The sequence below is a fragment of the Lepisosteus platostomus genome, chromosome 24 (genome assembly GCF_059453375.1).
Source record: "Lepisosteus platostomus isolate fLepPlt1 chromosome 24, fLepPlt1.hap1, whole genome shotgun sequence".
NCBI lineage: Eukaryota > Metazoa > Chordata > Actinopteri > Semionotiformes > Lepisosteidae > Lepisosteus > Lepisosteus platostomus.
Window position 1 is genome coordinate 10,325,348 of NC_142634.1, and position 15,295 is coordinate 10,340,642.

The following is a 15,295-nucleotide window of genomic DNA, read 5'->3' on the forward strand; positions in this document are numbered from 1 at the left end:
TATACATGAAAGAGGACCTATTTCATCCCCATGGAAATGCATCGCCCACCTGTAATGTCATAATGTGCTGGCAGCTCCGTTACACAGCAGATCACAAAGACGAGAGAAATCAATTCAGTTGAATGTAGGGCAAACGTTACAGAGCCCATACTGTGTAAGGCCATTGGAGAAGTTATCCAGGATACCAGGGTTTTTAATGTTTCTTCTCCTACTAACAGTACCACGAGATCTTTAAAGACCAAGAAGTCAGAACCTTGGTTTAATGTCTCATCCTGAAAATTGAATATTGTTAGTTAGCTCAGATTCTGTCTCTCTCACATATTTGAAATATTGCACAAGAAATAATACCTAACTATTGCAATGTGAGCTACAAAAATGCAGGATAACACTGCAACAGTAGTGTTGGGCCTTAGAGAAGACTTACTTCAAACATAGCAGTGGGTTCTTTACTTAGTTGAAAAATTCATCCAAAGGATGGCATCCCCCAGAGACACAGATTAACTGACAAGGGCATCTGGTCATGGTCCATTTTTTGGAAATGGTTCCTAGCAAGCAATTTGGCTGTTTTCCTCTGAGCTCTGAAAGCTCCAGTAAATTATGGCAAATCCCAGTGTATTGGGAGATGTAAAGGGTGCTTATAAAGTTTGTCGGTCTAATCAAATGACTATACCGTGAAAATTGTGCCTTTGAGCACTAAAATATGGCAAACAAGCTTATAAATGAGGACATGAAGTGCGCATTCCCATTGGACAACATACAGATCACTCATGGCTATGAGACCACCAGGGGCTGCTCCGGTCCCTTTTCAGACATGCTGGTCTGTACCATAGGTGGGGTATATTCGTGAGGAAGTGCTGTTTTCTGAAAACATTTTTTGGAGCAACTGTCCATTTTTCCAAGTTTTTTTTTGTCCAATGACACCTGAACATTAATGAAACATATCCTAATTCTGATATTTCTTCACCGGTACTACTGCAGTGCAGAAGAGGAAATATTAGTTTTACAGACGTTCCAGCCTTTTTATGTTTTTTGGAGGCTCTGCATTTCTCTAAGAGTACACTTCCTTAAAAACAAAGTTTCTCTCCCCTTTTCATTCAACAGTCACTGCTAATTTTGACTATTACACAAATAGCTTGTGTTTTTCCAACAGAATTACCACAGGGCAGCGCAAGCTCCCAGACTTTTAATTCCTCTTACCTGGTAATCGGTTAATGAGCCAACTTAATTGCTTCTTTGAAATGTTTGTCCAGCTCAAGTCCAGGGACACCGGCTGCCTTCGTATAATGCCACTGAGCATGAGGGGGGTGATTGATTTGCAGCGATTTAGGTCAATTTTAGTCCACAGTCTCTTATCACAGCACCTAGACAAACCGCAAAAAGACATTTTTTGTCAAGAAATCACAAAAAATCATTTTACCCATTTGCTATGCCGAAAGGCAGACAGTGTCTTCGGCCACAGTCATTTTGTGCTGGCCTTAAAAAGGAGATATCACTGTCCATCATTAACAGGTAACTTCCACAGATTCCCAGTAATACCAGCCTTGTGGGGCCTCATTTAATTGATGCTACATGACAAGAGGCATCCTGGCCAAAAATAAGGGGCATGCTATGACAACCCAAATTCACAAACCAGGTTAAGCGTCTTGAAGCACAATAAGACGCAGAAGAACAGGACAAAAGAAAACACACCTTTTTACTTTTTACGTTGGCAAAACTGTTCATATGCGGCACACATCACTTGCTGTAGCGCTTCTCCAGAGTTTAAAAAAAAACTCGGGCAAAAGAAGTCGTTGACGCACTACGACACACACGCCCAAGCTCCCATTGGATGTTCCTGACATCCCCTAGTGTTTTTCGTTCAAGCCGGAGAAGGCGCCAGCGGGGCAGTAAGAGCCGCCCTCTCGCGAGAGGAACCTACCATCTGTTCCAGGTCTTGCAGACGCGCATGCAGACGCACAGCTCCTTGTGCGTGAGGTACCCGAACACGGCCATCCACACCTCCCGGCGCATTACGTGGGACTCCCCGTCGTCCAGGGGCAGGCAGTCCGGCGGCGGGCTGATGGGGGGTGGCCGGATCACGTGGCGCTCCATCTGCATGCCCTTCGGAGGCGAGCGGGACGGCGGGGGGCGGCCGGAGACCGGCGTCCTGGGGGGGCTCCGGTTGAAGCCGAGGGGGGACAGCTGCTGCTGCTGCTGCTGCTGCGCCGGTTGCTGCTGGTGATGGTGGTGATGGTGGTAGCGCAACTCTCGGGGCGTCCAGTTCATCTCCCTGCTCTTGTGGTGGAGCCTCTCGCTCCCCAGCTCGCCGCCGTTATTGAGAGTCCGTTTGGGTTCCTCGTTCTCGCTCTCGGGCTCCGACTTGAGGGGCTGGCAGTTCTCGTTGGCCAGGCAGTCCTCCGTTTTCTGGATCTCCAGGTTGAGCTCCTTGCTCAGCTCCTTGCTCAGCTCCTTGTTGGGCAGCCGACGTTTTCGCCGGGCCCTCAGCCGGCCCTTCTCTTGGGGCTCGCTGCCCCCCTCGCTGCTGGGGCCGGCCTGGGGAGAGCTGGAGCGCGACTGGTCGCTCTCCCGCGCCGGGGTCTTCTGGGGGACGGCCAGCAGGTCCTCCCCTCCGTCCTCGCAGCCGGCCTCCTCCTCGGTTTCCTCCCTCTCTCCCTCCGGCCCTGCCGCCGCCGCCGCCGCTACCGCCGCCTCCTCCTCCTCCGCCTCTCTCTCCTGCTCCGCCTCCCTCTCCTCAGCCTCCTTCTCTTCTCCCTCCTGATCCTCCTCTTCCTCCTCCTCCAACTCCTCGTCCTGCTCGGTCTTGATCTGCAGCAGGGGCTTGGCGTCGTCTGGCGTCTTCCAGGACTTCCTCTGTGTGGACGAGAGAAGGACTGAGTGACTGGCAGCAAGAAACCCAGCCACCTGGTCTGGCTGGGAGCCACCCCAGAGGTGTCACGATCGCAGTCCTTACTGGTAATCCTACTGGAGACTCCTGACTATAAAGGAACCTCTCGCAGTCTTAGGTGAGACTATCTGATAGAAGCACTGAAATCCTGAGAAGTACAGACAAAGTAGCTCAGAGGATTACTTCATAAGTAACAGTGAAACTACCACCCAAGGACATGAATGGAACCTAAGAAGGAATGAATTTAGGACTAAAAATAAGAAGTGTTTCTTTACAGAAAAGGTTGTGGAGATCCACAACAAATTACGAGACATGACCACACCTGATAGCTGAATCCAAGAGACTCAAACATGAATCAAACATGGCTGGACACAATACTGGGATCAACAGGGTACTGGCAACCTAAGGAAGATCACGGGCAGGTGTCCCTTCATTTTTGACCTTTGCTATGTTCACCATTACGTTTCCTAGGAAATCTACCAAACACATATTTGCACTTACTAATAACATCAATAGAAATCTGTTTTTAAGGGCAAATCAGTTAAAGAATAAATATTGTTAATGTACAAGTTGAAGAACATAAAGATCTGTGTGCAAAGATTCTGAGAAGAAATAATAAACAAGGCATTGTGAGAGAGAACTGACTCCAGACAAAAATCTCCCTTTTGTTACTGTCCTCTCACAGGCATTAAAAAGTCATATCAAACAAAGGAGAGATTCTAGACCTAACAAAGCAACAAAACAAAACAAAACAAAACAAAACACAGCTGAACCTCAAAACCCAAAAACCTCATCATTCAGTTACTCCAGAGAGCTGCAGACATACTGCTGGCTGGCATTCATTTTCATTCTTACAACTGCGAGCCCTTCCCAACCCACAGAAACCAAGGGCAGCTTATTGTGGCTCACTCATGGTGAATGTGCAACGTTGCTGAAGGACTCTTCCGACACACAGGAGGAGGCCTGAGGAGGTGAAATCGAGCGCTACGGGTTCCATGCAGATCATTCCATCTCCAATATCAAATCAATATAACTTGCAACCTGGAATCTGCAGAGAGCTATTGACTGGTCAGCAATGTGCACAGGAAGCACATTATTGACATTGGGAATCTTTTTGTGCAAACACTGACAGAGAAACACTATTGATTAGCATATCAGGAATTCCTACAGAACCAGGAAACAGATATCAAACACTCAAGAGAAAGATAAAGAGAATGTGTTATTTCATCTTGCTATACTGCAAATACTTGTACCAGCAGTTTATTGTATTTTTCATTACAATTCCTCAGTTAATGTTCTGCATTGCTATCTTACATTGAAGATGTATTTGGGGACACGTCTTGCATTAAAACGAAGGAAACACAATGTTTCACCTGTGGAGCCTTCTTCGGGTGTAAGAAGAACCTTACACCCGGATAAGACTCCACAGCCGAAACATTGTGTTTCTTTGTTCCTTAGCAGCCTACGCATGCTGACGCAGCTACCCACCTGAACTACTTCCATTAAAACAGCCAACCAGCCTTCTACAAAGCTCTGAATTACTGTCAGTGCTTTACTAGAACATTGCCATCAGCTGTGCTCACCACTAAGACTGGGAACAAGAACAGTGACATTCAGCTTTCATCTGGATGGCCAGCACTCTGACCTTCTTTGTGCTCTGATAAAAATACTCTCATTTACTCTTAAGAGTAAAAATACTCTAAGCACTGGGCTTGCAAAGAAATGCCAAAGCAATCGGATTCTTAGCGTCAAACAGCTATTCAGAGGGTCTTCAAACTGGACCGGGTTTATTTCATTCCCATGTGAGGGCCTGTAAACCTCCAAATTTCCAGTGTGACACTACTGACAGCTCTCCAGTCACGAAGGAGGAATCTCACAGTGAACTATAATGCAATACAAAAACACAAAAACAATCACCCTTCACAGATCAAGACAACTGTCCGTTTGGATTTTGAGATCCCAAGATCAACAATTCAAAGCTGACTAGACCCTCAAATCATATTTTGGAAAGCACCCTTTTTAAAATAAGTACAAATGACATGTGGAATAATTATCAAAAAAGCCTTGTTATTGGAGAAAGTGAATTTATTATGTATTAAAAGGTGCTCAAACATTTGTTTTTTGCAGTTGGGAAAATTACTTTTTAGTCTCATTCTTCACAAAAACAATGTTTACAAAACTACTAGAGACCAATCAAAAGAATTTTCCCCAATGTGATATACCAAAAATGTGTAACTCCTAATAATTGTTTTTATCTTTTTCTATTCGGTTACAGGAATATTGCCGTGCAGAGCAGTGCATTTAGAGGGGTTTGAACATCAAAAACTCTCAAATTGAAAACGATTCTCCAGAGAAAAATATTTCAGAGGAACCTACAAACAAGAAAATTCAGTCACACTTTATTTGAATGGAGGTGCATAATGTCTTCATTATCCCTTCATAATTGCTACTTGCGACATTCTAATCAAATTCATAATGCTTTATAGAGAATTGTGCAAATAACCTAATGTGTGAATAAGCAGGCACGGTATTTGTTGTAGCATTGTATTGTACCAAGAGTTAGAAATTATGCTAGAACTAATGTCATGACCTCTTGAACACACGTTGGGTCATTTCTGCATGTTGCTGAAACGCGTTTTGAATTTCATTAGAATGTCTTGTGTAGCTGTAATGAAGGGATTAAGAAGACATTGTGCAGCGGTTACTGAAATTCTGTCACTTAGCTGTATACAATTCATAGGAGTTAATTAGAGGAATAAACATCCCCAAAAACAGTGAACACAATGCCCGTCTCCTAGAAGAGTGTTGAGGATTATTAATTCAGTCCCTATACTTGCAGAAAGTCTTACATCTATAGCTGCTAATGGCTACATCTTCTGGTAGATTCTCATGGCTGAGGAAATATACAAATAAGGGCACAGATTTGTATTTTGCGTTCAACCATTAAAACGTGAGGGTAGCCTTCTATACAACTGTGATGAGCAAAAAAAAAACCTTTTCCAGATTAATTTTCAGTGCAGTTCAGACGGGGCAGAAAAAGCTGAAAGACCCTTCTCGGTCTGAGGACCGGTCCAATGACCCCATGGTCGTCTCGTTTATTTCAAGAAATCCCCAACGTATGATAAACCCCAAACTACGTCTCCTGTTTTTTTTAAACCCCCACTTTTCCAAAGCAGTACTGGAGAAATCTGCTAAGGGGGAAAATGAAACCCTTTGGATGTAAACCTAAAGCAAATACAAAAGCAGCCGGTGGTCACAGTTCAGTGAGGGGGCTGAATGATTACAGGCCTGGTTCATCAAGCTGCAGCCTTTTACTCTTACAGTAAATCCCTAATTCGCTGGCTTCATGGATGGCGGAGACGTGAATCCCTCCTTCGGGCCCAGCTCCGGGAAACAGACGGCGCAGAGAGGAAGTACATACCCGTTTCCTGGTGCTGGGCTCGGCCCCTTTGTCGAAGAGTTTCCTCTTCTTCCTCAGCGGCGTCTCCTCCGGCGCGGGCCGCGGCAGGGCGTCCGGGAGCAGGGCCGGCGCCCGTTTCTTCGCCGGCTCCTCCGGCTTGCGCTTGCCGGGGTTCTCCTCGCGCTCCGCCTTCCTCTTGGCCGCGGCCGCGGGGTCGGCCTCCTCCTTGACCTCGCGGTTGACGCGCTGCTCCTTCAGCAGGGACCCTGGCAAGTTGGAGGCGTACTTAAACCCTGGTCCTCTTTTTTGCTTGTAGGCCAAAATTTAAGAAAAAAAAGAACACAACAACTTTATACCTTATGCCTATCGGAACAATGCAGTTAAAAAAATATATATTCCCAAGTGCCGGCTGGGTAAAGGCACTCGCTTGGAGCGCACGTTGAGCCCTCTTCCCCGAGTGCAGACGTGCTCCGCCGCGGCCCGAGTCCACTGGCTGTTGGGCCAAACCCCCCCCCCCCCCCCAGGACAGGCCGGGCTGCTGTCAGCTACAGGTGCACCCCTCCTCCGACTGTCTCCCCCGATGCTGTGGGCGCTGTATGAGCAATGACCGCTGGCTCGGCCGGCATGCGCTTTTGAGGAACACACGCAGGTTTCTGGCAGGAACACCAGGTGGGGCAGAATCGGCTATGCCAAAATGAGAGGGGCAGCACAGGGCAGTGGGTAGTGCCCTGGTCCCATTACAGGAAGGTTATGGGTTTGGCAAACTGCTGCGCCTTTGTGTCAGGTATGGGGCAGAGCAGCGGCACTGTAGCTAAGGATCATCTGCGCCTGTGGCTGGAAGGTTGCTGGCTCAAATCCCGCAGCCGGCAGAGGAATCCTACTCCATTGGGCCCCTGAGCGAGGCCCTTAACCCCAACTGCTCCAGGGGCGCCGTGTAAATGGCTGACCCTGCGCTCTGACCCCAAGCTTCTCTCCCTGTCTGTGTGTCTCACGAAGAGCAAGTTGGAGTATGCAAAAAGAAATTGTATATGGCCAATAGAGTGATCTTATCTTATCTACTGTCCTCCAATCGCTCCAGTCCACCCAGCTGTACACATGGGCTCGAACTTTGCTGAGGGAGATCCTAAGATGGGTTAATTCCCATCAATACTGTCCCACACAAAGGCTCAGAAGCCCTTTAAAGCATTTAGAATCTAGTGAATTCTGATCCCCATTGGCTTTTCTATTGAGGAAGTTACTTAATATGATTGTAAGCAAACATACAGTAAATGATATATCAGTAATAAAGAGACAAGATTTAACTGATGATGCGTGACTACAGACTCATCTCACTGCATCTGTAAGCAGGTGGTTATTACTCTTTAACTACACAAAACCTGTCATCCACGTTACCAAATTTCTAAGGAGTAAGGGGAAGAGAAAACGATTGCAAGAAATATTGTTGGATTTCAAGATGTGATAAGTATCTCGTGATTACCATTTAAAACACTTACATGTTTGTTTCCTTGTGTGGTTTTATATGTCATGTCACAAAACAAATGTTGAATTTAATACTGTTAATTTAAAGCAAACATGAATCAAACAGAAAGCTTTTCCTACACATCAAAAGAGAGTCGACTTGCATTAAAAAAGGATTTGACTTGAAACCTTTACATCACCAGAGGCAGGCTGCAGAAGGTTTCAGAGCAATTTCTAGATATTTTTTTAAATGCACTGGCCATTTTGTTACACCATGCAGTTAATAGTTTGCATAACAAAAAATGTTCTGCAAATTACAAGGAAATGATATTTTATCAAGATCAAGCACAAAAAAGTCTAGAGGGTATTATAAAAGACTTTGCAGCTTGCAATGCATAATGGGAACACATGCTGTAACTACCCAGCCTGTCTTGATATTTGGGGAGTGTGCCTTGTGACCACAGCTGTCATTCATCTTTGCCACAGCAAGAAGCAGAAAACCTAATGCCACAGTGCAGCTCTTTGGAACAGCTTGTCAGATTGGAAAAACAAGCCTGGGTTCAAATGATGGCCGACACCGATGGAAGACATTTTCATAAAATTTTCATAGGATATGTTTTCAGGTATGCAAAAACACAAACAGCATTAGAGATCAGCTCTACTGGTATTTCTTTTCCTTTGCAACGCACGTCTCCCAGTGGCCATCGTGAGGAGCCCCGTCAGAGCTCTGAAGAAAGGGCCAGACCCAAACTCTTTAAGCAGGCCAAGTTCATCGCAGCTTTCGCAGAATTAGAGAGAAGCAACGGCACTCAAATAGCAAGTCTATATTTTCTCCACAGAACTCCACGGAACTGTAAAATAACCCAGCCTGAACAGAACAGAGCAGCTTTCGCACCTGGAGAGCTTCATTTACGACAGCTGTGGACGGTAAGGAAACAAAATGGTTCAGCGCTTTTGATCTCTTCACTATTTGCCCATCCATTCGTAGCTTACCCTCAGGAAGAGGGATCCCACACCCTTCTTGATACTTACTTTCCCAGTCTTTCCAGCATGGTTGCATTTGGGACATTCCCAGCAGTTTGGAAGCTCATCGTTCACCAACCCTCCTGCATCTTTGACCTGAGAGGGAGAGACAGTGAGTGATTTGAGTTGCTTTAACTGCACTCAGGGGAGAAAAAAAGCTGAACTGATCTGATCCTGTGTTCTGGCCTGACAGGGAACTGAAAGTAACAACGTAACACAATCTACACTCCCCCTGAAGTCAAACGCAGTTTAACACCTCCCTCCCCAGACTGCCTTACTGAGCAGGCAGCACACCACAGTCCCTGTACTCCGGCTTCTTTTAGAGTAACTAACATGCGCTACGAATGAATCATCACTAAAATTGTTTAGCCGACACCTTTATCCGCAGCAAATGAAATCAGTGGGCTATAAAGTGATAGCACAGAAATATGTAGTTAACCACATAAAACAACTCAGTTAATTCAATAACAAAACAAAATACAATGACCAAGACACAGTTACTGTATATTTCTAATATATATAGGTAGGGAAATTTAACATCGGTCCTATTTAATTCTTATTGATGTAACACTGTAGACAAAGCAGATCAAAACGTCTAATAGAAAAACCACCTGTTTGGTCTCAAATACCGTATTTTTTTAGAAAAATAATTTTCGACCTTGAGCCGATAAAGTCCTGCATGTGCACCCAGCAAGATGGCTTTAAGACGTTTGTCTAGGATATAACCCTCTGTCTAGATATGAAATTTGACGTTATTTTCTTTGTTCAGAGCACGGTAATCGTGCAGTGGACACTGGACATAGGCCCGACCACCCTCCTACAACCTTAGTTACAGAGAAGGCAAAAGCTTTTGTTCTCCACATGATGCCAGGACGTTAAGAGCATGGCATTGGACTGGTGTTCTATGTCAATTATTATTCTAAGCTCAAACATTTTATTATTATCCTAGCTTTCAGTTAGGAGAGGGTGGCTGGACATTGAGAAGCAACACACCCCCCACAAACTTTAACTGTGTGGTAAAAACAGCCAATTTTTGGAATCTTTTCTAGGATAAAATCTGCTCAAAATAAATCACCAACGACCTGCGTTGGTGCTGCCATTAATGCAATTTTGTGTGGGTTTCATTTGGGTTGGGATTTCCTATTCTTTAGTTTTAAGTACTAGGGGTTATTCCTTCTATAGCAGGTGTAGGTCCTTCAGCATTTGCGCACATTAGGCTAACTGATAAGGGCTCTGTCCCCTTACTTTCAAACACTCTGCACTAACTCGTTTTTCAGCAATGCAAACGGCACTACACACGTTATTTCTGTCCACTGCAGTTTGTGAAAATGATTGAAGTGTTTAACATATGGAAATATACGTATTACAATATTCAAATATTTTTGCAGCACTTAAATATAAATGCACTCATACATCCTATGAGAGGGCACCAGCTTCAGAAAGGATGGAGGCCTTATCTAGACCTGCTGCACCCACACAGTACATATAAATACACACATCCAATACATACTGAGGGAAAAAAGAAACACAACATTTTCTGAGATGAGGATATTCTAGTTATAGCTTATGTACTTTCACAAAAGGCTGTCGATTTGTTTTAAGCCCTCTGACCAGCAATACAGCTTGTGCAGTGAGACATTGCAACTTGCCAATCACACGAAAGCTCGTTAGGTGCACTTTTACCCAACGAGGTCCAGGTGGAACAATGCCTGACCAGGTCACCTTAGTCAGTTTTCTGTGCATTCCATAATGCCTCGAATGTCACCAGAAGCAAGGGAGAGGCCCATTGGCATGCTGCAGGCAGGCATGTCATGTGCCAGCCCTGCCAGACACTACGGAGTAAGCCACTCCGCTGTGTCCAGACTGCAGAGAAAGTTTCAGCAGACCGGCAGGACAGATAGCCGTCCAAGATCCGTCTGCCCTCAAGTGACCACACCACTGCAGGACAGACACATGGGACTGGTCCACCTGAGAGATCGTTTCAGATCTGCCCCCCATACTGCTGAAACTGCCAGCAGACACAATGCCCACAGACAGAGGCTGCGACGGACTCATCAGCAGTGGCATCAGGTCCTCTTCACGGATGAGTCACTCTTCAGCCTGTTCTACGCGGACGAAAGGGCCAGAGTGTGGAGGAGAAGGTGTTGCATTTCTTTTTTCCCCAATCAATATATTACTAGTGCAAATGACTGGATCACAGCAGTTTAATTTGTAATATTGCATTAGAAGATGCTTTTATATTAAAGCACTGAGTTTTTGATTCTTTAGGTATCGACCCACATTCTAAAAACTCAAAAATCACTGTGATGGCCCAAAGGTACCTATATACTGATTTTATTGTTGCCTTTTAATACACTGGGATATTTGATTCCCTCTTCCAGGTAATCATTGCCCCTGATGTAAAACGGCTTGCTCAATACCAGTTTGCAAATGTCAAAATAAATTAATTCATATATTTAAAATACATATCGGTCATGGAAATAAAAACTGTCATGGAACTGGTCAAATTCATACACACTGCATAATACCCCTGTCAGGCAGATATTTACAAGTTATTTTGTGGACTGATTTCAGATTGCACTTCAGTGACTGCTGGAGTGGTGATTGGTAGCTTATTTTGATTAGGAAAATGAGAGGCAGAAATAGATTAAGTGATTCCCATTGAAAAAAACTAAATTACTACAGAATCCCCAGAGACGATTTAAGTAGTGTCTCTAACTGGTTACATTAAACATTTGCTGCAGTATATATTACCCGTTGTATACAATTCAGTAGTTTCCCAATGTATCTGTGGTCCTTATACCAACATTCTGTAGGGATGGAGCCAACAAAGCAATTTCCCAATTCAATCGTATTTACATGGGAGATTCTGAAACACATTGCAAAAGGCTCAACACTGATGAATATTACCCACCCTTTACGAATTAGGGCTAATCAACTGTTTTAACCAGTGTTAGCACCCTTACAAGTGTTGAAGTCTTGGTCTTACATGAAGTATAGATAACCCACAAAAGACATCTGAGGTTTCAGCAAACAGTACATGCTTGTATTTATAATTTATAATCTACTCAACAGCCAACTTTTTAAACAAGGATTTCTTTCAGTCCCAATGTCAAAACATACCTCTCAGTTCCCAAATTGTGAGTTTAACAACATGAACATTTAAAAATGCAAAAATGTCATCCTTATGTCTTCCACATGATTAGTATTTTCTAAACTAGTGGCAAGAAAAGGGGTCAGTTTAGGCTGTGAGCCTTTTATGTGCTTTTCTAAATTAGGAATGAAAAAAGTGGATATTTTATTCTACTGTATGGTTACCTTATCTTTTCTTTTCAGAAGAACTAAAGTAATACTGATTAAAGCAGAGACCACAGCAGCTCCAAATTATGCTGTCTCTGCCTGCACTTTTAACAAAAACTGTCCCTTTGCTAACAACCGCCTTGTTAGCAAACACTTCTTCCACTTTCAGTTTATTACCCATCTTGAGATTTCAAAATGATTTTCTGATCAACACTGAATCAGAAAAACCCTGACAAAGTTATTTGATTTTGCTTAATCACAGAGTACAGAACACAGCATTTTGTGACTCCAAAAGTTGTCCTTTCAAGTCTAAATTTGACCTCCTTAAAAAGCATTTTTGGACTTTCTGAGCTCCTAGAACTTTCACTGAACTTTTTTTGAATTTCTAAAATACTTGATAGGGCATGCTTTGCCAATTATTAGAATTAGGCAGCGCATGTGAATCTAAAACTATTTACTATATAGAATCTAAAATCTATATACATAAGAGATTCCTGACCCACTGCAGAAAAGGGTATCGTCAACTATTCCGCACACAAAGTATTCAATATTTGTAGCCTTATACTCGTACAAGGATCCCATGCTTATAAAGTGTTCTATGATGTCTATGATGTCATTTTTACTGTATGTGATCAATATCAGGAGCACAAGACAAAATTTGAACATTTTGAAAAGATTCCCGTTCTCTTAACACTTGACTAAGAGCAATCGGTATTCATTTCATTTTGTACAAGGACATTCTCGCTGTGAGCAATAGAGATCACTTTTTTAGGTAACTGAGAGTATCAGTAAAAACAAGCACGGATCCCATCTGTCCATTATCATATTGTTGCTGACTTGACTGGAGTGTCCAGAGAAGAGCTATATAAGTGTAAGAATTATTTTTTTTACTCCTGGTAAGGGTTATGGCACCATGGAGTCTGGGATCACAGATTACAAGATGGGACAACACCCTAGATGACGTACTGTTGTAGGGCACTGAAACACAAACACAAAAAATTTAGCAACACCAATTAACCTAGTCAGCATACCTCTGGGGACTGTGAGAAAAACAAAGCACATGGAGAAAACCCTTACACACCAAGGGGAACAGCCAGACTCCACACAAAAGGTATGTAAGTCCAGGAAAGGTGTTTTCATACTTAAATGCGTTTGATTGCCTGAAGGCATGTCTGGCTGCCGTTGCTTGCTGTGCAAGGATTATTAAGATCTGTAGTTTTGTTTGTCAAGCATACTCAAATATCGATTCCCAGCTTTAGAGTGGCACTTGTAACCAAGTGGTATCCAGCAATCCAACACACAAGGTTGAGACTCAGGGGTATAGCATTCTCTCCTCAGGGGGATCTCACCTTAAGACAGCCAGGATGCACGATCTCATTACAGATGGAACATTCCATCAGCATGACATTGAACTTCTCCTTCTCCTCTTCCAGTGTGTCCTCCTTCCCTGCCTCTCCACAGACCAGGCACACAGCGGTGTGAGGGAGCACGGGCTGTAGGACAGAGCACAACAGAAACCCACACGCTCAGCACAGGGGTCCCACACGGGCACTTATAAAACACTACCGCTAAAGCCAACTGTCTCTGCGCCAGTTTATGTTCATGAAGAAATCTAAAGAAAGAAAAAGGACAGAATGGAGGGAACTGAGTAGATTAAGCAATAAAGCATGGGTTATAGGGGATTTGTAGAACATATTTTCCACCTGTGGGAAAGCTGGGCATAGTGTCTCATTTACTGTGGGAAGCATGCTCATGGGGGAAATCAGAACTTAATTTGAGGTTTCAGTACTTTTATAGATCTATTATCTTTTACACATCTGATTCTCTCTAAACCAATAATTTATAGAATTTTAAACTTAAAACAATCATGAAGTATTTATCAATAATATGAAAAGTTTTGGTTGTTTCATTCAAATGTCCTCATACTTATCCCATAAACTAAAGTTAGTCTCAAACTGTTGTCACCTAGTATTTGACATCCTGTGTGTTTAGCTTCCTAATATACATACTGTTCCCACAGCCACAATTAGTAACAGGAAACTCTGCTTCTTTAAAATATTACAGAAAAGCAGCTGTCCATGACAAATTAATTTTGCTCCTGCACTCAAAATATTGAAAAACTCCAGTACAACTGGATCCAGTTGGGAACAAAAAAATAAAGATTTTTCATAAGAAATTAAAGTAAAGGCCTCCAGAAATCAGAGGCCATCGCCAGCCAAGAAATACAAACCCAATTATGGGGTCGCTTTCTTTTAAGAACATTACCTTTTGGCCAGAATGGCGAGAGATCAATGGTCTATGCAGAGCTGAAGACAGAAATCTCACCAGGCAGTGACCCACACAGACATTGACCATGAAATGTTTTGCATTAGTAAGAACACACACACACCCACATGATCTAAACTGCTGATTACTTCCTGATTTAGCTTGAGTGTGAAGTTAATTTTTACAAAGCTCACCCCACCCCCACCACAAGTGCTGCTTCAGTGACAGGGGGATTCCAGAATTCTTGAAATTTGTCTCTGAAACAACGGGTAAGATTCTACCTTTTCATGCAGTGGGTTTTTTTTTTTACTCTTTCTCCAGAGGCTAAATTAACCTAGAGTGCATATTTGCTTAAAAGAGCATTACAAAAAGAGTTGAGTGCAATCAGCCCAATCAAGTCTTGGAGATGAAGACTTCCAAAACGAAGCAGATGTATAAGACCAGTTCAATTGTATGCATCTGTCTTGATACAACCGATCATGCTGAAATATTTGGTAGGTGTCTAAAAATATTTCCTTAAAAGACCTTTCAAGCGTCCCAAGCATTTCTAATCTGAACGCCCCCCTGCCAACGAGCCATCAAACGTGTGGAGGGCTGGGAGGTTAACTGGAAGCTGCAGGGAACCAGACTGGGCCGACTCACCGCAATGCACTGCCGCATGATGCAGGACTGCTTCATCCTGCCTGGGCCCCCGAACTTCTTCATGTCCTTGCAGAAGTGGCACTCCCCGCACTCCGTCCGCAGGCAGGCCTCGCACTTGCGGCAGCGCGTCCTCCTCCGGCGCGCCCCCGCAGTCGCCCGGTTGGCGGCCAGCTTGACCGCCGTCGAAGCGCCCATCTTCCCCTTCGGTCGACTGCCAGCCCGCTGCTGCAACACAGGCGCACGGGTCCCAGGTCAAGCAGGAGGAGAAACACGCCCACCCCACTCACACCTGACGCTCGCCCAGTCCTCCCAGGGGGAACCCC

The 15,295-nt window shown here is 44.1% G+C and overlaps 1 protein-coding gene across 7 annotated transcripts in view; it reads right to left on the reverse strand.

The window, feature by feature from the left end:
* kdm2bb (lysine (K)-specific demethylase 2Bb) overlaps positions 1-15,295 on the reverse strand; it is a 79,780-nt gene that overhangs the window by 4,480 nt on the left and 60,005 nt on the right. For 4 of the 7 annotated variants that reach the window (XM_088618813.1, XM_088618816.1, XM_088618817.1 and 1 more), the window contains 6 exons: positions 14,973-15,197; positions 13,415-13,558; positions 8,774-8,861; positions 6,306-6,601; positions 1,919-2,850; positions 1,198-1,361 (listed from right to left, as the gene is read on the reverse strand). In XM_088618813.1, coding sequence (XP_088474939.1) covers positions 1,198-1,361; positions 1,919-2,850; positions 6,306-6,601; positions 8,774-8,861; positions 13,415-13,558; positions 14,973-15,197 — 1,849 coding nt within the window. The remainder of the gene's footprint in view (positions 1-1,197; positions 1,362-1,918; positions 2,851-6,305; positions 6,602-8,773; positions 8,862-13,414; positions 13,559-14,972; positions 15,198-15,295) is intronic. The other 3 variants (XM_088618814.1, XM_088618819.1, XM_088618815.1) reach the window with 2 other exon arrangements.